The sequence below is a fragment of the Lytechinus variegatus genome, chromosome 9 (genome assembly GCF_018143015.1).
Source record: "Lytechinus variegatus isolate NC3 chromosome 9, Lvar_3.0, whole genome shotgun sequence".
Taxonomy (NCBI): Eukaryota; Metazoa; Echinodermata; class Echinoidea; order Temnopleuroida; family Toxopneustidae; genus Lytechinus; species Lytechinus variegatus.
The window spans coordinates 13722917-13736330 of record NC_054748.1 but is presented as its reverse complement, the minus strand read 5'-3'; the positions used below and the strand labels follow the sequence as shown (position 1 = coordinate 13736330).

At 38.0% G+C, this 13414-nt stretch overlaps 1 protein-coding gene across 1 annotated transcript; it reads left to right on the top strand.

The window, feature by feature from the left end:
* The first annotated feature begins 2297 nt into the window (after positions 1-2297).
* On the top strand, positions 2298-13414 carry LOC121421010 (NEDD8-conjugating enzyme Ubc12-like). Its single transcript, XM_041615593.1, has 6 exons — positions 2298-2582; positions 4680-4774; positions 5620-5658; positions 7000-7103; positions 7597-7660; positions 8832-13414. The coding sequence occupies exons 1-6, from the start codon at positions 2480-2482 to the stop codon at positions 8970-8972; spliced, it is 546 nt and encodes a 181-aa protein (XP_041471527.1). The 5' UTR covers positions 2298-2479; the 3' UTR covers positions 8973-13414.

Genomic DNA, 13414 nt, shown 5'->3' with positions numbered 1-13414 from the left:
ATGAAGACATAGACCCTGAGCAAATTATGTTTCATAAAGTTATGAAAAATGTTTATGTAAAAATATAACTTTACAATGAACAATAATCTTTCCTTTCCTACTACGTTTCTCTTCCTTTCTCCATCTTTTTCTCCTTTTCCCCGTTTATTTTTGCCAGCCAATTGGGGGCACGTGCCCCCATGCCCCCCCCCCGTAGTTACGCCACTGATCAAGGGATTGGGTGCACATCCGGACCCCCCCCCCCCCCTTCCCCTTGAGCTTTAGGGTCGTAAAAATATGTCTGCAGTGAAAAATGTCGTGCATAAGAAAGTGAAGACCTCTTTCTCATTTTTTTTCTTTTTCTGTTTATTTGTTTTCATTGTCATATTTGTCGTCACAAAGTCACCTACATTCGGGAGTGATCGAAATCTTATTTTGTTATTTTTATTTGTCTTTATTTAATTTGGGTTTTTTTTTGCTGGTCAGATTTTTCTGAAAATAATTGCTCGCCCTTTTGAAAAATCTATTCACCCCTCTCGGGTAACCTATTAATTTACTAATTTCGTGTTATTTGGAATTCAAATACATTAATGGTTCGTGGTGATCACGTTTTATTCTTTCTGGGGTCCGTTGCAGAAAGAGTTGCGTTTAAACGCAAGTCAAAAAATCAATCGCAAGTCAAAAATGCGCGCTGTTGATTGGTTGAAAATCAAATTACGCGTGATTTTTAGAGTTGCGTTTGATTGCAACTCTTTCTGCAACGGGCCCCAGGAGTGGGTATAAAATGATGATGTGTGTATTGTTTATACACTAGGCGCGTATTCTGAAGTCAGGTTTAATTACCTTAGAACATGGTCTAACTTTGTGCTAAAATTATTGAAAGCAAAAATTACATAATTTTTACTTACATTGTATATTTCTCAGAAGCGGATCTAGAGGGGGAGTTTGGGGATTGCAACCCACCCCCCCCCCCAAAAAAAAAAAAAAAAATCCGGGGACCATTTTTTAAAATCTTATTTTTTTTTTAATTTGTAATTTTATTTTATTCTATTTCTATGTATTTATTTCATTTATTATTATTATTTCCTTTTTTTGGGGAGGGGGGGTTGGACGAACAAGTGTCACAGAGTCCCTCGCCCCCCCCCCCCCCTCATCAATAGTTCAGGGATTTGTACAGAAACATCCAAGGCGTCTCTTCTGCCAGTCCATCATATTTGACTGAGATTTGCCAGTGAGTATCAGTGACAAGCTGTTCATAATAAAAGTATTAGGCTAACAGTGCTTATTCCAAGGTCCCCAATTCTTTGTATCTGTGTTGTTAACTGGCCTTACATTGCAGGAAAATGCAACTTAATTTTACAAATTTTCATGGGGGTTAATTTGGCAACGACCTCTATACCAAAAATAGTGGTGTTTTAGATGCAAGAAAACGCCATTTTTACACACAGATTTTCAAAAATTGTCGCTACTGTGGGAGGGGGACTCCCCCCCCCCTTCCACATCCTCCCCCCTCGCTCGCTTGGACTCGGTCGCTACGCTCCCTCGCATCCCATCCCAACCCCCTTTATAAAAAGCTGGATCCGCCCCTGTTTCTTATGATTATTATGCTCTCTCCTAACTCGTCATGGTGATAGCTATCTTATTTATCCTTCCGAAATAGTTAAGAATGATTTGATAGAAAATGAGCTGATACATTGAAGTCATATTGTTAAAGATTCATGACACTATTGGCTATCCATACTTAAACCACAACTTTAAACCTGAGTTCAAATTAAACCCGACTTCAGAATACGGACTTAAAGGTACAATATAACCAATCTTCAAATTTTCGAGAAAATGACTATTCAATGATTTCTGCTGGCATGTGACATTAGACATTACTCAATTTATGCACGAATGATCACCCTATTACCTTTTCCTGTACGTGCGACATGATAATCACAATGCATGATGAGCCAAAAATTTTGAATTATGTTTGAAAGTGATGAAAACCTATGTCATTGCGACTGAATTGGGGGGGGGGGACGGGGGGATGAGCCAGATCCGTTTTGCTATGATACTTTTTGCCCCCCCCCCCCCCCCCGACTTCGGTTGGGGGCCGGGTTGTGCATGGGGGACCGGGCATAAAACTCATAATCTTTAATTGCCTGATGTTTTATCCGACAAATAAAAACCACAATGCATTATGTAGGTGTAATGAGCTGAAAGGAAATGACCCCCTCCCCCAAATTCGGCAACCCGCCCTGAGGTCATATAAGGTCATCCCGATGCGGGTTGTATTTGCGCGCACTGCGCTGATAGTGAACTTTGACCTTTGTAAACGCACACACATTTTCTTCCGTGCAGCTTGCACAATACATGATACACAATAGGCGGAACTAAGGTGATGACTGTGAAATCGGACAATGTTTTTTCACGAATAGCAGATAGGAGCAGATAAAGAACTTGAATTTTAAGAGAAGGAGTTGATGCCAACGAGAAAGTGCTACTGGAATGCACGATGATTAAATTATTTTCCTTGAAAAAGCAGGCCGAAGCTGCCGGAGATCGGACGGACGGAGACGGGAAGAGAGCGTCCGCTGCACAGCTGCGACTGCAGAAAGGTGATGTCGAATTGAATGAATGAATGAATGAAATGAAATGAGTGCGTGATCAGCTGAATTGAATGTCCATCGCTTTGCTGTTCTGTCTTCACTTGAATATTTTTATGACAGACTGAACCGCCAAAAAGAAATTCCTTCTGAAATTGAAATAAAGTAAATCTAAATTGATGATATTAAACTAAATTTACTAAGTTAAACTAAAGAGCTCAAAGCCTGAATAGCCGAATAGGAATGCCATGCCCATCTCATTCAGAATTTCACAAACCTGTTTATTGGAATGGACATTGTCAAATTTCTAAAAAATAATGAGGAAATATTAAAGAACAAAAATCTAGCCCAAGGCCAGGTGAAAGTTTCTTAAACTTTTGTAAGTTAAGAGCAACTTCAACTTAACATTTGGTGAACCTTTCTTACCTGCAAAATAATATTGATCACCAGTGGACATTCTTCTTCTTCTTCCAGGCTGGTACAGTCCGCCACTGGCGTATTATCGTACCATTCAACAACAAAGTCTCGATCTATATAGATCTTTTGTCATTTACCACAAGCGTGACAAGGAAGCGTCACCAATTGAAGTCATCCTTAACATATGAACAGATTTATGAAATGGCCCCCGGCCCAGGCATGGTGGTGGGGGGTCACTGCAATTGCCATTGGACACATCCGCAAAAAAATGCTGTTTTTCACAGGTAGACATGGACCGCAAAGCGAACAGTGTCAAAAACGTGAGGGGATTAAAAATTATCTCTAGGCCCTAAATCATGATGGCCTAAAATGCAAATGTAATTTGAAAATCAGGGACATCTGCACGAAATTCCATTTGGAGTTTGCAAATCTTGTACATCTGGGGGGACACCTGCAAAAATTATTGGATACTTTCTCATTATACCAGTATGTGCTCAAGCATAATAATCATTGTAGAAAATCAGAATAAACCATAGCTTGAAACCACCTTTTTAAATTTGGGCCATTATTTTCATTAAAGCTAAATGAAAGTAGTTGTAGTAAAACACTGATTTCATGAGAAAGTCTTTAATCATCATTGATCTAGATCTGGTACAGTTACATAAACTGAACTTTGTGAATTCATAAAATCTAAGCTGAAAAACGATCATACTTAACTCTTAACATGCCACGCACACTACTAACCCAATGCCACAGTGCTAATCCGATGCTAATCCCCTGTGCCACATTGATTTTGGGATCGCGAGTCGTATTCACTCCTTTCAATAGTCATGATTACAATTGCTTGTAACTCTCTAACGATTAGTTTATCCACAAAATATTGTGTAGTAAAGTTGTAGGAAATGTCATACCCCTTATAATGATGTCCTCATTATATGGATTGGTTATTATCTTTACCGCTAAAATATGAGTTGTATCAAGTAGTTCCATTTTGTGGAGTGTTTTGTATGGATCAAAAAACCTAGGTCTCTTTCCTCTCAGAGGCGGAGCCATATCTTGTAAAAAATGTAGAAATACTCGAAAAAGTCGAATGTAAACCGCGTGAGTAAGTTGATCTGTCAGAAAGCAGAGTTCGCACTGCACACAATAGTGCTAATTACGGCGTGCATGCGATGCGCAATACAGTGCAAAACAGCGTAACAATGATTGTTATTCCGAATGTGCGCAGTCATGCACGAAGCAGGCGAGGGTAGGAAACAATGCAAGCACAAAGCAATCAACAGTACATGTAGCCGTGCGAGCACGAGTGTGGCATGTTATAGTAGGATACGTAGCGTGCACGAAGCACGGAATTAGTTAAGATCGCCAACACAGATACGCACACGTGGGACAGTGTAAATTATTGCTGGAATATATGTAAAGACCAGACGGAGGTGCCCGAATCCACGCTTATTTTGGTTATTTCTCAGCAATTACACAATTTCTTCCAGAAACCTTTGACACATATTTTTTATTCATACAAACAGACACTTGGGTGGTCATTTTATTGGATTCTGTAAGTCATTTTTAGATTGTTACCTCGACTGGCATTTATTTCCAAGCTTGAAGATAATCTTGTTTTTTAATCAGAATGTGAAGTTAGTTTTATATTTCTTATTTGTTTTTTGTTTGTTTTTTCTCTGTCTTGCTCAGATCTTGGGGAGCTGAATCTTCCAAAGACATGTCAGATAGATTTCCCGGATCCTGATGATTTACTTGTTTTCAAACTAGCCATACAGCCAGATGAAGTAAGTGTTAATTATTATATTCTTATGTAGGTAGGGGTCGTAGGAAACCTTCCTCACATTTGAAAAATCAAAACTGCATGGCCACATCTAAATTGATCTTCACTTCAGTTGTTAATTTTGTTACATTCAGATGGAATTACCCATTTAAGCCTTTATACTGAGCATGCGTAATATGCCCAAATTCCCCCCCCAAAAAAAAAAATATTGTTTTAGTCTCGCATATTTTTAGAACCAATTTGTTGACATCTAAATATGCAAGTCCAACATTCCATGCAAAAATTTTATTTCTAGCTAAAATATTATGATTTTCTTTGACTATATAGAAACAAGTTTATCAATTATAAATATCAGACATGTTTTTTTATGTTACATGTTACATCCCCCTTATCTTGCCAGTATGTTGCACAACAATTTTTTCCCCCACACGAGGGGGGCAATTTTGACAGTGGGGGCTTTCAAGTCCAGAGTTGGTGTTGAAAGCAGCATTTTGATTGCATTTTATACTAGCTCCAAAACCTATCCTTAGTTTACACAATTAATGCAGAATTGCCGATCACAATATTGACGGCTCAATACCTACTGAGTGACTTTTCAGGACCATCTTCATTTTATTTTTGGAGTTATACTCCTGTCAAAATTGACCAAACACCATAACCAAAATGTCAACACCACATTTCAAATCACCAATAGTCATAGATATTTCAGACGTCATTGCCATGTGCATATATGATAATCTTATGAAGAAATTTAGTTTTTCACAGTCCTGAATTATTAATTTTGTTGTTGTTGTTGTTAATGGTTTGTTTCTGAAACTGTTATTTTTTTATAACCCCTTTTCTCTGCAGGGCTTTTACAGAAATGGTAGATTTGTTTTTGGTTTTAAGGTAAGTGCAAAAAGCAAAAATTATGCATCAAAGAATCTAGCATTAACTCTAATCAGAGAATTCAGAACCACTTGGTTTAAAAATGTTTAGTCTCCATAATACAGGAACTTTTTCTGAACCAAATATTTTGGTGATAAAGTGGAAAACAAGTTGAGGAAGTGGAAGTTAGGCCTTCAGGGCAGCTGACAAAATGACAGGCAAAGGACTGATTCTACCAAATGGTTATTGGACAAATTTGCCAGTAGACCAAGTGGGTTTAGCCCTGATGGTGATAGACAATGTGAGAATTATAGGTTTAGCCATGATGGTGTCTAGCAGTCTGAGCAAGTAGCACATATACATGTAATATGCTATTAGACCAAGTTGGTTTCACCATTAAGGTGTTAAATGATCTGAGAAATAGACCATTTGTGAGTAGACCAAGTGGGTTAAGCCATGATGGTATTAGACCATCTGAGAATTAGACCATCTGCTAGTAGGCGAAGTGGGTTAAGCCATGATGGTGTTTAGATGATCTGATATTTAGACCATCTGCTTGTATACCAAGTGGGTTTAGCCATGATGGTATTAGACAATCTGAGAATTAGACCATCTGCTAGTAGACCAAGTGGGTTAAGCCATGATGGTGTTTAGATGATCTGATATTTAGACCATCTGCTTGTATACCAAGTGGGTTTAGCCATGATGGTATTAGACAGTCTGAGAATTAGACCATCTGCTAGTAGACCAAGTGGGTTAAGCCATGATGGTGTTTAGATGATCTGATATTTAGACCATCTGCTTGTATACCAAGTGGGTTTAGCCATGATGGTATTAGACAATCTGAGAATTAGACCATCTGCTAGTAGACCAAGTGGGTTAAGCCATGATGGTGTTTAGATGATCTGATATTTAGACCATCTGCTTGTATACCAAGTGGGTTTAGCCATGATGGTATTAGACAATCTGAGAATTAGACCATCTGCTAGTAGACCAAGTGGGTTTAGCCATGATGGTGTTTAGATGATCTGATAATTAGACCATCTGCTTGTAGACCTTTTGGGTTTGGCCATGATGGTGATAGATGATCAAAGAATTACTAGTAGGTCATCTTCAAGAAGACCAATTGGTTTTGGCCATGATGTACTGATCTAAGAAGTAGACTTTGGCCCATTGCTGAAAGAGTTGCAATCAAACCCAACTCCAAAATCAAATCGCATATATTACAGAAAAGACATATTAAAGTGTAATGTGACTAACCGTAGAATCGCCCATAAATGTTTACTACAAAAATATGTTAACATTTGAGAATGTATGCTTGTGTGTGCCATTAACAATTTGTTTTTATATTTTCTCTGTTAGGTATCACCAAATTACCCCCATGAACCTCCTAAAGTCAAATGTGAAACAATGGTATACCATCCAAACATCGACTTAGAAGGAAATGTGTGTCTCAATATACTTAGGTAAGAATAAATTGAAAGAGAGAAGGAAGGGAGGGGAATTTTTTTTTTTTTTGGAGGCTCTGTTACACAACCTACTGCGTAAATCTGAAACGTTGGATAAGCTTTAATATAGCAGGGACTGAAAGGGGGTTTTGCGGGGCTTTTTTCAATTTCTCCATGGCTCTTTGGACATTTCGGGGGCCTAGTGTAATTTTTCTCTGGGCGGGAATGGGTTGGTGGGTCTTTTGATTTTTCTTGTAATTTGTAATTTCTTGTGTTCCTTTTGCCAGAAATGAAATAAATGAAATAGTTAATGAGATAGATAGATGGATGGATGGATGGATGAATAAAAGGAGAAAAAATAAAAGGAGAAAAAATAAATTTGAGTGTCTAGTACTTTACTATAAAGAGCGCATATTGAAAAGTTTTGGTATGTATGTCTCTGTTCTGCCCTGTTTTCAAACTTGTACAAGCAAAGCCTCTATTATCCTTTTCTATTTTTTTTCTTGCACAGGGAAGACTGGAAACCAGTTTTAACGATAAATGCAATCGTCTATGGATTACAATTTCTTTTCTTGGTAAGTATACGTTCGTGAACATCCTCTACAATCTCAGTAGGTGTTTACAAGATATGCAATTTTTAGCTTTTGAGGTTTCATTGGTTAAGTGTTTTTTTCATTCAATAAATGGAATTGGGATTGGCATATCTAGCTTCTCCATTTTATAAGTGTCTCTTGGAGCATTTCAGGAATTAAAGTGATTGGTTAACATTGGTTTGACTTTTAAAAAATCTGAGCTAGAAGGTCACACTTGTCACCTGTGACTGTGATATGTTACAAAAATGGAGCCCTGAAAAAATTGCGTTCAAAAATGATTATTTAGTGCTTCAAAAATAGAAATATAAAGTGACCGGAAACACCATCTTAATTTCATCCCATACAATTATGTGTACTATTTAGGCGTCTATAAGACGCCTATTTACAAAATCGGGGTTTGCCTTGTAGTTTTAGCTTTTCATTCTCAATAATGGTTGTTTTCAGGGTTTATAAGTTCTAATGCATGCACTTGTACACATGTTTCATCTTGGTTTGAGAATTGTTTAAATCGGCTGGTCACAAAGTTAAACAATACCTTTAATGTACAGGTGGTTTTTTCTGGAAAGTGGACAGATATCCTAGGAAAAGTGCTTCCCAGCCAATCAGAATCAAGGATAGTCGTCAGACCCGATGATTTGGAATACAAATAAAGTTTATGAAATTCTCCAGCCTCGCTTTTGCACCCAAGTAATGCACATATTTTTGTTTTTGTTTTGTTTGGGGTTGTTTGTTTTTGTTTTTTGTCAAGGCGTTTTGAGGAATCTCTGTGCTGGCTCAGGTTATTACCATCATCCAGTTTTCAGTTTTTATACTTACAGGTTCCCAGCCAATCTGGGGAAATCAGGATTTTTTTTTCCCAGTCAGGGAATTTTGAATGCCTAACCCCCGACCCCCAAAAAAAATCTAAAGCAGCTATTCAGACTTTGTTACTTTTTTTATCGCATTTTACATTAAAGTGTTTCATACTGCAAATAGTTCACTGCAACAACATTGAAAACATATGACACTGGAAATGAGTTTAAATAATTATGGTATTCGAGACTTCATGGGAGGAAAATCGGGTAATTTTGTCTTCTTAAAATGCTGTGAACCTTGTAGTCTTTCACGTGTGATTCAGCTTTTATTTTTCCTCTCCCTTTCACGCAACCCACAGGAACCCAATCCAGATGACCCCCTCAACAAAGAAGCGGCCGAAGCGCTCCAGCAGAACAGAAGACTCTTTGAACAGAACGTGCAGAGGACGATGCGAGGCGGCTATGTCGGCAGCACCTATTTTGAACGATGCCTTAGATGAACTTAGACTTGTAGTATTTTAATCTATATTCCCCTCGCCCCCTTTTCTCTATCTTTTCATCCTGCTCTTTCTTTCTTCCTCCTTTTTCTCTCTCTCTCTCTCCTCCCATACAAATTTTATCATATTCTGCTTGGATATCATATTGACATCACCATGTTTTTTATTGTCCTATGTATGTTCCTTCTTGCTCTTGCTGGCAAGATTCAGCAAACGTTCTTAGAACGTCCAAGAAACGTCCAAACGTCAAAATGTTTTTGGAAACCCACTAAGAATTCTCAACTGTTTCCAAAATCTCTAAAGGCTTTTGAAACGTCACTTAAAACACATTAAAGAAACGGTCTCAAGCTTTTGAAATTGTTCTTTGATTGTTCTGGAAACATTCTTAGAATGCTGGATGAACTCATGGGTGGTGGCGTACTGTGGACTTGCCATGCCATACTAATACAAATAGAATCTCATCACTGTATATGTGCATATCTTGTGTGTGTTTTATTTTCATGAAATCACAGGGATTTCTCCATATTATATGCCGATATGATAATAGTTCAATACTGAAGCTGCTGGCCACTGAATTCTGTCATTGTACAGGGCCCACTAAGTCTCAGTGGTAACTGATTTAGAATCACAATTCTTACAATTCGGCTATTATAATTTCCTCAACCAGCCTCAGATCGTGAGATATCTCTAACCATATGTATATGTTTTATGAAATAAATCCTGCAGGCCATTTCATAAAGCTGTTTGAAAGTTAAGAGCAACTGGTGATCCTTTCTTGTGATAAGTGGTGTACACATAGCAATGGTTTAGCGCGTAAGAAAGGTTCACCAGTCATTTTTACAGTCACTTTTAACTTGCGAACAACTTTATTAAGAAACCCACCAGCTCTCGAGGTAATGCTTTGAATGCTCCCCAGGGTGTGGAGATTGTGGCCAACAGTGTGCTTCAAAGCTACCCAAATTATTAATTAAGGCCATAGCAATATAATGCCTTTGGACAGTGTTTGCATGGCTATGTAGAGAAGCCACAATCCTCCCCAGGGAGTAGAATGTGGTTAAGCTGCTGATATCGTAGACTAGGCCATAGGTTCATGTAATGCTTTGGGACAAAAACTGGATGAAGGGGACAGTGTAAGAATGATTTAGAATCCACAATCCTCCCCAGTGAGTGGGGACTGTGGTTGACAGACTGTAGTGTTGCTACTGGAGTAAGGGTAATAACACTATCAATGCCTTTGGATAAAATCCAGATGAAGGTGTCAGCATAAGCATGGGAAGAAAAGCCGCAGTACTCCCCAGGAAGTGGAGACTGTGGATGGCAGACTAGTATTGCTACTAATATATGGGTAATAACACTATTAATGCCTCTGGATAGGAACCAGATGAAGACAGTGTAAGTAAAAGAAAACTCAAAATCCTCCCCAGGGAGTGGAGACTGTGGTCTACAGTGTGCAGCAGTGCTGATATAGTAGACTAGAATGATATTGATACTGATTCATTTTGACAGAGACCAGATATTGTTAAGATTTTCGCATGAATAGGAAGAAATTCTATTATAGTTCGCTATTTTTATTATCGCTATTTATGGGATGATGAAGATGACTATTTCAAAAGTGAAATCAAGTGAAAGAAAGCAGGTTTGTTGATAATTCTCACTCGTTCATTACGCCTCTTTTCCAAGAGATTTTCTTCTTTTAACTGACATTAAGTGCAAAGTTCAGCTATGATCTTGATCAATTATAAAACGAGAGTATATTGGTAAACAGTGATCTCGGAATGATTGTAAATGGTGATAACTACTGTATTTTCTGATTTCAAGAGCAGATTTAAATTCAATTCTTTTCAACTTCATTAAATGGGAATATGTTGAATCTCTCCTATGATCTAAGTCAGGAAATATCCATACTCCTTTCTATCTTTTCCTGCCGTCATGTATGCATATTTCCGCACACTCCCAGAATATATAGTACTTCTGTTTACCTCATTTATGGATCTTTTGTTCTCAGATATGAAAGTTCAGGTTTAGACCCCAACAGTTTTAATCAAATATTGAATGGGCTGAAAATTTTGTATTTTACGAATCAAACATGCAAAATTTCACTCGTGTGCAGTCATGTTCCATTGCTGTACATGTGTCATTAATGCAGCCACTATTTATTAAAAGTAACTCACATGAACAGTGGTTTTGTTTATACTGTAACCATAGTAACAAGTGTTGATTTTAGTTTCCTGTGACAAAAGTACACTTTCAATGTTTGACTCTTTCTCAATTTATGCTTTTGATATTTTATGCACAATATTTGCAAAACCCATCGCTCCGGACTCCATATGCACCCTTTGTGAATTTGTTTGGGCCCTAGCATTGAGCATATGGGTTCAATCCATGCTCTTGTGCACAATACCAAGTCCTTTGGAGAGGAAGGGAAAAAAGCAGTCCCTTGGTTGCGAACTTGCTTTGTGCCTACAATGCATTGCATATGGTGCCTTAGGGCAAAACACTGCAAGCTAAATTTCAATTTAAGCGAAAAACAAAAATTTTATGAGATTTCATTTGTGTAGCTTCTCAAAGTTGACATTAGACGTTAAGGAATATTTTCAAGAGTGATGAATTTCAGTATAATTTTCCTGTTGCCACCACCACTTATAAAGACAAAGTCTAATGATTCTGTTATACGCATATAGTTAATGTCTATTGAGTTAATTCAGGGCCCCGTCTTCCAAAGAGCTGCAATTGATCTGATCAACCACAACTGAAAAGCCAGCATCACCAACATCTAAAATGCATGTTCAAAATGTTTTCTCGGTATGGTATTTAAAATACTCCTTCATCCATCGCTATCTTGGCAATTCGATGTACTCTATGTTGATAAATGAAATTGTGCAAGTTTCTAATAGGAAAATTTATGACAATAATAATAATATAGGTATATTTACCCAGGGAAGCCACTTCAGTTCTGAAAACTGTTTTCCCAGCGGGCCCTGCTATTAGTATTACCCCGGCTTTAGCTGGGCTGCCTAGGTGCTCAAGCATTCAAAGAATTTCTTACTACCGGGTACCCATTCACCTCACCTGGGTTGAGTGCAACACAATGTGGATAAATTTCTTGCTGAAGGAAATTATGCCATGGCTGGGATAGACTAATCCACAGGGCCACAACGCTCAACAATGATGGTCTTCCATACAGTTGAGGTTGATTGGATCAATAACTCTTTGTAAGACAAGAGCCCAGATGTGCAAGCTCCTTCCATCACCCTATTTTCATAAAAGTGAGGAACTCGACAACATCAAAGAATATCAGTCCGAAATGATGATATTCCTCTGTGCTTTATACACATCAGTGATGTCTCCAAGCCGTTACATATATCTAGTGGGAGTTTGAGAGAAAATCCTTTTTGTTTTATTATTATTTTGTGTGTTAATGGCACTAGTAAGCCCTGTTAGGATATGACTTGATGAACTCTGGCTGCTGGCCAAATAACCGGATGATAATTTCAAAGTCCCTTTGAAGTGCATAGGGACATTGCTGTACATGTATATCAGAATGAGATATGCGCTATAAAAGAACCGAGTATTATATTTGTGATAATATTAACAAGTGTAAGTGTGAAGACTTCTTATTTTTTAAGCCAGTCATGAACGTATGCACATCAAAGGCACGTTACGGCCAGCTGCAGAAAAAAAAGTTGTGAGCAAACGTAACTTGATTTACAACCAATCATGAATGTGCAGGGCTTGATGGGTATATTTCAAGTTGCAATGAAATGCAAGTCGTTCTGCATGGCCCCACCTGGAGGAGAATATGCCTGCAGTTAACAATATCACTCTTCATGCCCCTGGGAAAATCACAGGTTTAACTCTTTGGCAGCGAGACAAAACCAGAATGTAAAACTATATGCATGTATGTAGCTTTGGTATGTTTCATTGATTTGCCATAAATATTCAACTTTGAGTTTATAACAAAGAAATTACAAAAGAATGCAATTTTCTGAGGGATATATGAATGATTTGTTAACGTTTCCCTTTTTAACCTTACATGTATACACTCACTCAGTGGCGGACCGTGTCCCGGAGGAGACATTGATTGGAGGGGCACTGTATTGTTTGTGAACAACGGTGCCCTCCAATGCTTTGTCTCCTCCGTGTCACGGTCCGTCACTGCACTCACTCATCTGTTTTATTTTTTTGTCGTTTGATTTGGTTTATCACGTCATATCCGACATGTGTGAGCTGTACTTCAACTCTCATCGTGTGTATAAGATGAATGAGGTCCAGTCCTGTGGTTATATATTTGTGGAAAGCATGTATTTAGCTTCTCTGTATGTAATGATACTAGTCGAGATTTTTGTAATATTAACTTAAAAATGTGAAAAGAAAATGAGAGAAAAAAAAATTGTACATTTTATGAAGGGATGTTAACAGAAGCTAATAAAGGTACAGTATTCAAA

Coding starts and splice junctions, on each gene's coding strand:
- LOC121421010 (XM_041615593.1), top strand. CDS start 2,480: ATGATTAAATTATTTTCCTTGAAAAAGCAGGCCGAAGCTGCCGGAGAT. Junction 4,775..5,619: donor TAGCCATACAGCCAGATGAA/GTAAGTGTTAAT, acceptor TTTTCTCTGCAG/GGCTTTTACAGAAATGGTAG. Junction 7,661..8,831: donor GATTACAATTTCTTTTCTTG/GTAAGTATACGT, acceptor CGCAACCCACAG/GAACCCAATCCAGATGACCC.